The sequence below is a fragment of the Metopolophium dirhodum genome, chromosome 1 (assembly GCF_019925205.1).
Source record: "Metopolophium dirhodum isolate CAU chromosome 1, ASM1992520v1, whole genome shotgun sequence".
Classification (NCBI taxonomy): Eukaryota; Metazoa; Arthropoda; class Insecta; order Hemiptera; family Aphididae; genus Metopolophium; species Metopolophium dirhodum.
Window position 1 is genome coordinate 22,779,617 of NC_083560.1, and position 11,285 is coordinate 22,790,901.

Genomic DNA, 11,285 nt, shown 5'->3' on the forward strand with positions numbered 1-11,285 from the left:
TACAAATAGCCAGGTGGTTGGTAGGTAATACTAATTTACATATGTATACTAAAGAATCTATTTCTGAGATCACATCGACGACTGACTCGTCGTTTATGAAAAGGCCTCCTAACACATAATATTTAAATCAGGTTCCTTATACAAATGAGTATATACCCGGATAATGATTCTATGGTACAAAAATATACCAGATCGACACGTCTTGCTTCACAACAATATCGTGTTTGTTATGGAAATCGTGCGTGATTTTAAGAAGCTCCGCGTTATGTGGGTATTATAAATACCGTGGACCCTGTAGCGTGCTTGTGTTTGAGAACAGTGTACCTATAAAAAGAGACAGTTTCGTCGGAGAACGATTTTAGTCCGTCGAAATGCATTGCCCGGAGCGGTACGTCAAAAACAACGGTATACAGCAGAGGGAAGCCAAGGATGCCTTGACTGCGTATATTGAGAAAATGGTGTGGACGTCAAACGAAATGGTTTTGGACATAGGATGTGGACCGGGCGACGTGACGTCGGATATCCTTTATCCTTTTTTGAAAAATAAAATCAAACAGTTGGTGTGTATGCAATTCAAGTTGCTCGTAATAATATATTAATAATTTTTTTAAACAATATTTGTATTCCTACCTAGTTATTGTATTTGTTTATATCGATATCGATTTTTTAGATTGGCGTCGACAAATCCGTAGAAATGGTAGAATATGCTAAAAATTCCTTTGAACGCTCCGATATGGATTTCAAAGCTCTGGATATCGAAAACGCCAACGACTGCAGTTCTTCATATTCGCGCGGATTCGACAAAATATTTTCATTTTTCTGCTTTCACTGGATTCGTAATAAAGTCGATTCCTTGCTTAATATGCACTTGATGTTGAAAAGCGGTGGAGAAATTTTGATTAACTTCTTGTTAATCAATCCGTTGGTCGAGTTATATAAATATATGGACGAACAATGGCAACAATATGTTAAAGTGGGTGTACCTATTTATGCTATTTTTTTAAAAACGTTTTGTTTTACTGAATAATATAATTTACCATTTTAATATATTAATATAAAAAAAGTTAAGACAAATAATTTATTGTTTTGGTATTGTTCTTACTTTTTATAATTGTCAAACATAATAAAATACTTATTAAAATTATGATTTAAGTGATACCTTTACAAATTCAACTTATAATATGAAATGTCAAGAAACTGTATACAGGATAATTCAAAGCTTAAAATCGGAATGACATTTTTGATTTTAATTTTAAAAAATGTATTGAAATTTATATTTTATCAATATTTTTGATTGCATTTTAAACATAATCTATATTTTTTCATTGATTTAGTTTCGGTTTTTAATTTTTATGATTTCAATTTTGATTTCTATCTACGTGCAAAAGATTGTTGTTTGCTCTTTTCGTTTACGCGTAGTTGCGCGATGCTGTGAAATGGTCATAATAATAACAAAATTCCTACCGACGCACAATATTCTTTTGACTTTTTGGTTATTGTTAAATTTTAAATTTGAATTAATTTAATTTTAAATTTTAAATCGATTTGTATATAAACATGATAAAACGATTGTTATATTTATATAAATCATCGATAGATTTTTTTTTAATTTTGATTAAATGTCTACCTAATATAATAATTATATTACTTATCGATTTTGATATTAAGCACTTTTGATTTCGTAGAGGATTTTTAACTATTTTTATCGATATTTAAAATTGATTTTTAAATCGATTTCATGCGCTCTGCAGGATTTAAAGCAGATGTCACAAGATTCATTTTCCCAAGACGAATTGAGAGAAATGTTCATCAAGGCTGGATTTCGAATTATCAACATGGAATCAAGTGTCAAAACATTTACATATTCAGACTACTCATCATTTTTAGGTAATTACGACAACTTGTATTTATTATTATTTTTTTTTTATTCGATCAAAACTCTAAAGTTACAACGACAATGATTTTTAGCTAGCTACCTACCTACCTGTTTACAATTATTTAATATAAATATCTTACATTGTCGTGACTCGTAATTTCATGCACTAAAAACACTTTGATAAATTAATTATTATAGTATGTCCTTATACAGTATAGATTTTACAGAAATAGTAATACGATCACACACTAATATAAAATAAGTACGATACAGCGATGTATATAGACAACATAAAAATCAAGTGTATATTAAAAATTGTTCACTGAATAGAATAATACGCAAATTGAAACAATAACATAAAATCGAGAATAATATAATTATATTATAATAAATATTATTTGGTATTTGGGTGTATGTATGTTTGCAACTATATGCTCCTGAAAACGTTAAAATGTCCTTAAAAAATATTTAATATTATCGTGCGTTAAAAGCTCATGAATATGAAAACTCAATCTCTTCCTAATACTTTTGATTTGAAAATCGTATTAAGAAATACATTTTTTTTTTAGTTCATGCGTTCGTTTATATTATACTAGCTGATCCTGTGCATTTCATTGCCCGTTAAATGTACCAACATCTATATGACTCAAACTTTGTTCAATTCGTTATTTAATAGTATATTCGGTGTATGGTGTTCAAAATTTATCTTAACTTTTCTGTTGCCTGGAATAAAAATTCTGATTTGCAGCAGTATATTATCAGGTAGGCAATCTACCTGTGGTAGATCTCGGACCCAGTGCTGTTTGTACGTAAGTGTATGATTTAACTCTAAAGTATCAAAGTTATACCAAGTTTATTTTTTATACATAAATATATTTATATAAAAATGTAGGTACTATATTAATTGAGATAATTCTATTATAATCAGGGTTGTTATGTTTAAAACATGAATTGAAAACATTTGTTTCAAACGTTTTGTTCATTGTTTAAAACGAATTAAACATTTGTTTAAAAAAATGTAAAATTCAAGTGAACATTGTGTTTATTTTTTGGTTTATTAATAATAATAAATAATAATAGAATATATCCTGAGAGGATCTCAATATAAGTCACCAAATTGGAGCAAGCCTAGGCCCAAGTCCAGACAACGAAACTGACACCATTGAATTTTTTAAAACAACTAAATTACCTACTTAAGCTATACTTTAGCCAACATTTGCAATGTACAAAATACCAAATTAACTATTTCAAAACTATTTTTCTTGTATATTTTTTTTTCTTTGCTCGTTTCCCCATTATAAATGTAATGTATTTATGTTTATAATGTTATGCTAATGACCATAGTAGTCGAAACAGAAATCGTGCAATTTCAAGACCAATAAAAAAAAAAAACAATAATATTTATATATTATATCTTTCAGAAAAAATGTTTAAGTATTAAATAATTATATCTATTACTATTCTTCATTTAAATTTTTTTTAAATTTTATTGAATAAATTACCAAATTTAAATGTTTTTACTTAATAGTTAATATATACACAGTAGGTATAAAGTCCACACAAAACATCCATTAAGAAAATATTTTAAATACATTTTAAATACATTTAAGATTTAAAATAAGTAACAAATAAATAGTGAAACATTTATAATTATTCTAGTACACGGCATATTGTCATATAAGTAAATTACATATTAAATTAGAATTAAGTTATTTTAAATATACGAGTACTATTAACCTACTCGTGATATACTTCTAACCTAACCTAACACGGTTAAATCTGTTTAAAACATCGTTTTAAATAATACAGTTTTTTTTGTTTTTTGTTCAAAAATGAAAAAATACACAAATTCTGATTAAAATGCCTAGTCATTTTTATTTGAAAAATAAATTAATAATAATAATATAATAAATAATCAATTATCGGTGTTTACTTTATAAATAAATAAAAGAAAATATTCTTATTTCGTGAACTGATAAAAAATGCACGTGTGATTTACCATTTAGAAGGCTGGGCATTAACGAGTTAATAAGTTAAAAGTTAAGTTATTTTTAACTTATTAACTTAACTTACCAATTTGCTGTATTAATTAACTTAACTCATTTGTATTTACGTTAACTTAAATTCAACTTATATTATTATTAATATTCACAATTAAGTTAATTTTGAATTCTCATATTATCAGAATATTATTTATATAAGTGTTATAAGTTAGTAGAATATAGAAAATATTATTAGAAAAAGATATATTTACGAAGAATTTCGTAAGTATATAGTTATATACTGAAGAGTTTTTTTTTAAATTAAATTTTGTGTTGTGTCTTTATACACGATAAGTGATTCGAGTAATCGAAATAATGCTTCGATTTTCAACTTCAGTATCTTGGTTCGAGGATATATTTAGGAGGTCAAATTTTAAAATTCCCAGTAATTTTCAAAAGCGCCGAGAAAAACAAAAAAAATATTAAGGAAAACCGGGAAATTTTACGTAAAATCGGTTTGTTACAAACTGTTTACGGAAATGTTCAGTTCATGAATGTCAACAATATTTTATTTGTCGGGTAAAAATCTTGAAAATTTAAAACAAGGCTCCTAATACATTGTTACAATAGCAGTTAAAAAATATTAAAAATACTAGGTATAAAAAGCACAATTTTTTTTAATAAGAATTTAAAGTTCAAATTATGGCAAAATTTATCAAATTTAAAATTTTTATAATTATTTTGTAGTTAACATTTATAAAATGTTCAACTTTTATAGCTAAGGATCGAAAATTTAAGACAAGGTTCCACGTAAATAGGTTATACATAAATTACCTTATTCACAATTATATCATCAAATATACTTAGTAATATACTAATATAGTAATATCAATATATCATAGACTGACTGACCGTCTTCGCTCAGAATCGTTTTTCTTATAAAATGATAATATTATATTATTAAATTCTAATTTAACACCATCCATTACAGTGACCCACTTGTAACCTACTGTACAGCAGAGTGACACTCACTTGCCCAATTTTTTAAATTATAAAATGTGTTAAACAATACTTTTACAAACAATATTTATTTTTATATGAACTCAGGGTGAAATATGAATAGAATTTTAAAATGATATAGCCTTACAGGTTGTAAATTAACAATACATAATAGTATATATTATATCCATATGTTGATATTTTTAACTTAGATAGGTATAATACTATACAAGTGATTATAACTTAATTTAATACCCTTTTAATAACCTTTAAAAACCTTTTTTTCATTTTTTCTAAATATTAAATTAACTTAACTTATTAATTTAGGTTAACTTAAGTTAACAGTATATTGGTTAACTAAAAAAAACTAAAAAAAAAATACTTAACTTAACTTGACTGACTTAGAAAATATCATTAGCTTGCCCAGCCTTGTCTTTAAGCTACCTATAGCCGTATAGGGATTGGAAAAATAAACTATAAACACCTTATAAGTCTCAAAGAATTTATTTTTAAAAATTTTTATTGAAAATGGTCTAGTTGTTGAGTCTGTTAACTTTGAGTACCCAAACCTAAAACCACGCAAGTTAAAAATATAGTGAAAAAATATTAAAATTATAAGCTTAAATTATTATATGCGATAAATTATTCTATAATATTTAATCTGTGGCAACCATTAAAAAAAAAAAAAAAATACTCATCTTTACTGTTTTGCTATTATTGCTATATTATAATATTAGGATACCAATGGCAACCATTTATACCTATGCCTAAAACCCATTGAAAAAAACGTTTCAGTTTTTATTCAAATTTTCCAATTTTTTTTGTCCGTAAAAACATTAATCGGACTATTGCGAACATTAAAAAAATAAAATAAGCCAAATCAATCCAGCTGTTATTAAGTGATCAAGCATTTCATTTTTATTACAATATAGAAAGGTTATTTATTTTTACTACTAGTAAAACAGAAGGCTTAATTCATTTTTGTCAAAAACATTTCATTTAATATAGGTACTTTAAAAGTTTCAAGTACCCACGAATATTATTTTGAAATTAAAACAAAATAACTAAAATCAATATTCTTTGTTTAAATAACTGTTACGTCCCAACCGACGTCGATATATACATCAACGCGGAGATAAACTACGTGGTGTACTAGGTATGATGAATGTTTATTAACGTAGTACAAAAATACAATCTTATAATATATGGTGTAAAAGAGTGGTGTTACGACTCTTTAAGATAGAATATAAACTGTGAGTGGTGTTACGACCTGACTCTGAATGTCCCTAACCGTCTGAAGAGCTCTTGTCCTGGGCTTCTATATACATGATTGTGTCCTTTGGAGTGGGTGGTTGTAGTAGTGGCTAAGCTCGGTCATGAGACAGAGTTCGGGTCTCGTATTTGGTATGCTGGTCGACTCGTATCCTGCGTATGGGCGTTGGCTTTCCAGGAAAGATACGTATGTGACGGCACCTTCTATAGTTTAATTGTTTTCTCTACGATTTTGTAACGACCTCCGCATGTTATACTATACTAATTGCCTTATTAGTTATAGTGTCAAATATTATTAGAAACGTGCGGCGCGCTGTACATAGTTAATATATGACTACTTAGTACGTGGGTACGTAACACCTCCCTTCTAAAAAAAAGACTTTATGTTTAAAAGCTTAAACATAAATCTTTAACATTTCCATAGTATGTAGTTATTACAATAGTTTTACAATAGTGATACATTGGTTACAATACATTGATACATAAAATAGTGATACATTTTGTTAGTAATATAATAGTTGTTAGATATTAGTGCATTTTTTTTTTATATAAGTATAGTTTCTTTCGTTTTACATTTTCTTCTTAGTCTAGTGTTAGTACATGGTGGTCAATGGTCATATATGTGTGGTTAATATACGTATTCTATTACATTTATATAATTTAATTATTATAACTATTACATGTTTATATATGTAAATACTTATGCTATTACCTAAAATTATAAAATTTGACATTACATTTATTACATATTTATATATCCGTCCTATATTCTATTGGTCTTATATGTTTTTTGTTTTAATGATTAATTCGTTAGTTAAAAAGGTTATCTATTTCTTAACTAGAGTATGTCCATTCAAGTATGTAGAAGCTTACTTAGGTACTCCCTGATTCCTAGTTATAGGTATAGATGAAGAAATATTAGAAATGGTAGTAACCATCAAATTTTGAGAGTGCTTATATATTAATTCTAATAAAATTTCGTTTAGTACTATTTTAGCCCTATAATTAAAGATGTTAATTAAAATTATACGCCTATATATATATTCTTATTTACTTTATACTTATGTATCGTTACATATTTTTGTACGGTGTTTGACCGTTATTGGTACGTGTTTAGGATTGAAATATAATTCGAACATGAAAGCAAAAGTGAAGAATGTACGTGATTTGAAAGAATTGAAATTTGATACGGCTTTGTTTGTGCCAATGCGACTATTGGAGCATGACGATCGCCATCATGATCCTAAAAAATTTCCTTATATATTAAATTTATCTTATTACATTTTTCATATATTTATTTTTCATTGCCTTATCCTATCAATTATGTTGTTAATGATTATATTTACATATATTTGTTTTTATTATATTTATTCTATATATATATATATTCTTTTCTTATCTAACCCGGATTCTCGTGGAAATTATTCTGATTGGGTGGTCTACTATTATACGCGACATTGTTCATTCGGCATTGTGACGAAAAATGTCCTTCGCGATTGCACGTATGACAACGCCTAACATTAAAATTGATGTTCCTCGGATTTGGGTTTCTATTAGTATTCCTATCGTAGGTATTGTTTCTGTTTATATTATTGTTATTGTCGTTGTTACGATAGTTGTACGCTGTGTTTTGATTATTATTGTTAAATTGTCTATTTTAATGCGTATTTCTATTGCTATACGTATTATTTGCGCGGAAAATGTCTTGTACATCATTATATGTACGAATATTTTTTTCGGTAATTAACGCGATTTGCATTGCTTGTTCGAGAGTAGTAGGATTTTTTGTTTTTACTTCGAATTTTATTTGGTCGCTTAAACCGTTTATATAACTGACTAACGCTTGTTCCCTAATATTGTCACGTAATATTTTTGCTTCGGTGGGTGTTTTGTCTATGGCTACTGTGTTACATAGTTTCTGATATATTTCCTTTACTCTATTATTGTACGCGCATACGGTGTCATTATGTTTTGTTTTTACTATGTTTAATTCGATTTGTAAGTTAGCTGCTCCGTAGGGAGTTTCGAATGCGTCTAACAATATTTTTTTCATATCGCCCCATTCTATAGTTTCCTTATATCTGGTTACGTTAAAAGCTCTGTCTGATAGTTTAGTAGCTGCTATCATTTTTAACATGAAAGGGTGCTGTTCTGAGTCTACCGTACTTATAATTACTTCGCATGCATTTAAAAATGGGTATATTTCGGATTGTCCTGAATAGTTAGGAATTAATTTTATTGCGTCTAACGCGCTTATCGGTTTCATATCGGTACCGCCTGTCATTTTCTTAGCTTTTACTATTCTTTTCGGTTGTATATATTCGGTGTGAATAGTATTTCTATTACTTCGTAAACCTTGGCGAATTGTGCCAGTAGTAGGACTATTTTCAAACTCCTCTAGGTTTATTAATCTTAAACTTTTATTCAATATATCACTACTTATTGGTTTGATCTCTATACGTTCGTTAATTATTTCTTCGTTAAATGTGTCTAGCTCTTCGTCTAAGTTATGTATTTCGATGTTGTCAATTATTTCGCTATCAGTATTGTTCACGTCAATTTCTAAATTATTCTCGCTTTCGATTATTTCAATTATTCTATCTAATGTTTCCCTAGCTATCGTTTCGAATTCGTCGCTAATATTTTCCTCTGAACTATTGTTCATTAATATTTGTTTAATTCTTCCTAACGTTTAATATAGATTTCAAACATAAAGCTCTTTTATTCATATATTTTTATTCGATTTGGGCTTTGAAATTCGGGCATAGGGATTTATACTCGGGCTAGCGGGCTTCAACTTGGGCTTTAAACATGGGCTAGGGGCTTAAACATGGGCTTCAAAAATCTACACGTGTTCTATACAATGGGGTAGCTAATTCCAAGGGAGTTGTACTTATATAAGATGAACTCAATAATATGCCCCCAATAATCCATAATAAATATAATCTCAATAATAATCTCAATAATGCCCTGTAATAATTCACAAAAATAATTCTCAAAATAATATAATATGCCCTTTAATAACTTCAATAATAAATTCAAAAATTGCCCTTTAATAATAATTTCCCTAAATACGATGGACCAATAGACCAAAGGAGACGGTTTTATAAATTATGCTTACAACATTGCTGTATTCATCTCGTTGCTTGATCTCTCTCGCCGTAGTTGAATTGTAACAAAAGTTCGGTCTTCCCAGAGTCGTTGAATTGAAGCGTGCACTCCTCAGTTCAACGGTGATCCACGAAGGTGAAATTGCCTCTGTTGATTGAAGTTTCCTTGTATCTTGGAAGACCGTGTCCACAGCGCCAAAATTCTGTTAGGTTAGGTACTAATTGCCTTATTAGTTATAGTGTCAAATATTATTAGAAACGTTCGGCGCGCTGTACATAGTTAATATATGACTACTTAATACGTGGGTACGTAACATAACTAATTTCGTTCAAATTTGAACTAAAATATCTATAAAAAAAACTGTGTTTATATACTTTTAAGACGTTTTGGTTACAGGCTTACAGCATTACTTTTTTATGAGTATCTTTGTATTAAATTTTCAATCCTTATAACCAGGGTCGGGATTTTATAGCACTTAAAATTGCATGAATATGCGCTATAATATTACCTTAAATATCGCTAAATATGCAAAAAAAAGGAAATTTATTAATTAATATTTTTTTAATCACTTACACATTATTATAGGTAGTTACTTAAGATTTGAAATAATTTAGTCACTCTGATCAAAATCCAAATGAATAGCAGTTTTTCAACGCATTCAACGCTCGTTCGTTTATAATCGGCGATTAATAATCGCAGTATAAATCGACAAAAAAAACTGTTTATAACTATACAAATAAATTAACATTTTTAATATTTATGCCTACAAAATAATTTGCACATTTTCGGGACTTTGATGAATTTGGTAAGAAGAATTTAAATTGAACAGATATTCAAGATTTTCCTAAATATATTATATCATATTATACAATATTTTAGTTTATTTTTGTTTAGTACCTAATTAGTAATTCATAATTAGTAAGGACAGTGGTAGAAAACCTATTTAGTTTTTAATGTGTTTGTATAATTTTATTTATATATTATTATTATATTTTTATGGATTTATTTCAGTTCTTACATTAGATATTCAATAATAACCATACATTAGATTAGACTTTGAATTACAGAGTGTAATATTGTTTATCTAAAAGGCTGGGAAATAACGAGTTAATTTTAGGTTTCTGTTGATTTAACAACTAATTTAACTTGATTGTTATTGAATAATTAACGCTGAGTCAACGATGATTGAATTTTGATTCTAAGAAGTTAAGTTAAGTTATGTTATTACATTTCAATCATATTCGTTTTCATATCTAAAATCAATCATTAGGTAGGTACTTGAAATAGATTGGCGTGGATTGGTTTTTTTTAGTGACGAAAAACTTCAATGAAGTACTACATGGAAATACTGTATACTATAAAAGTATAAACTACCTAAATAGAATTGGGTTTTTATTATTATTAATTGACTATTAATCTTATTTTTCATTTGTGTTTATTAGATGCCGTCAGAGCTGTAGATGATATGTACAGCAATTTGCCACAACATTTACATGACAAATACGCCATACATGTTAAAGATAAAATACGTGAGAAACAAATGGTTGAAATATGTCCGAATACAGGAGAAATAATTTTGAAATATCTTCCTATTACTGTGCACGCTGTCAAAGAATAAAATTTAAAACAGGAATATTAACTATATTTTAATAATTTATAAGTACCTACCTACCTAACTGAGTTATACCTAATATATTACAGAATTGGAATAATAATAAAGAAAATATCTTTAAGAAACATTATATATTTTTATGATAATTTATAATTTACATAATTAAGAAAATAAAATAAATAAACAATTTAAAAACATAACAAAGTTATTCTTGTCGTATTAAAATTTATTTCAAGGAAAAATGTTGTCCTGTTATGGGTTGACAAACTTTTACTTTGTTTTTACATTGTTAATCCGAAACATATCATCTTTAAAATGTATTATATTATAATATATATATATGGCTAAAGATAATTATATGTGTCAATCAGTGACGTACATAAGCTGAGGGGGAATTTTTATTTCCTTAAATTATCCCGAAATTTCAGGATAA

General features: G+C 27.5%; 1 protein-coding gene across 1 annotated transcript; it reads left to right on the forward strand.

The window, feature by feature from the left end:
• The first annotated feature begins 352 nt into the window (after window positions 1-352).
• LOC132936992 (juvenile hormone acid O-methyltransferase-like) lies at window positions 353-11,020 on the forward strand. Its single transcript, XM_061003817.1, has 4 exons — window positions 353-560; window positions 671-973; window positions 1,752-1,887; window positions 10,683-11,020. Exons 1-4 carry the CDS (start codon window positions 372-374, stop codon window positions 10,856-10,858), a joined length of 804 nt encoding a protein of 267 aa, XP_060859800.1. The 5' UTR covers window positions 353-371; the 3' UTR covers window positions 10,859-11,020.
• The last annotated feature ends 265 nt before the right edge of the window (window positions 11,021-11,285 follow it).

What these genes read in the sequence shown, in the direction of transcription:
- LOC132936992 (XM_061003817.1), top strand. Translation starts at nt 372, where the DNA reads ATGCATTGCCCGGAGCGGTACGTCAAAAACAACGGTATACAGCAGAGG. An exon ending in AATGGCAACAATATGTTAAA is followed by an intron (nt 974 to 1,751) that starts GTGGGTGTACCT and finishes TGCGCTCTGCAG; the next exon opens with GATTTAAAGCAGATGTCACA. An exon ending in AGACTACTCATCATTTTTAG is followed by an intron (nt 1,888 to 10,682) that starts GTAATTACGACA and finishes TGTGTTTATTAG; the next exon opens with ATGCCGTCAGAGCTGTAGAT.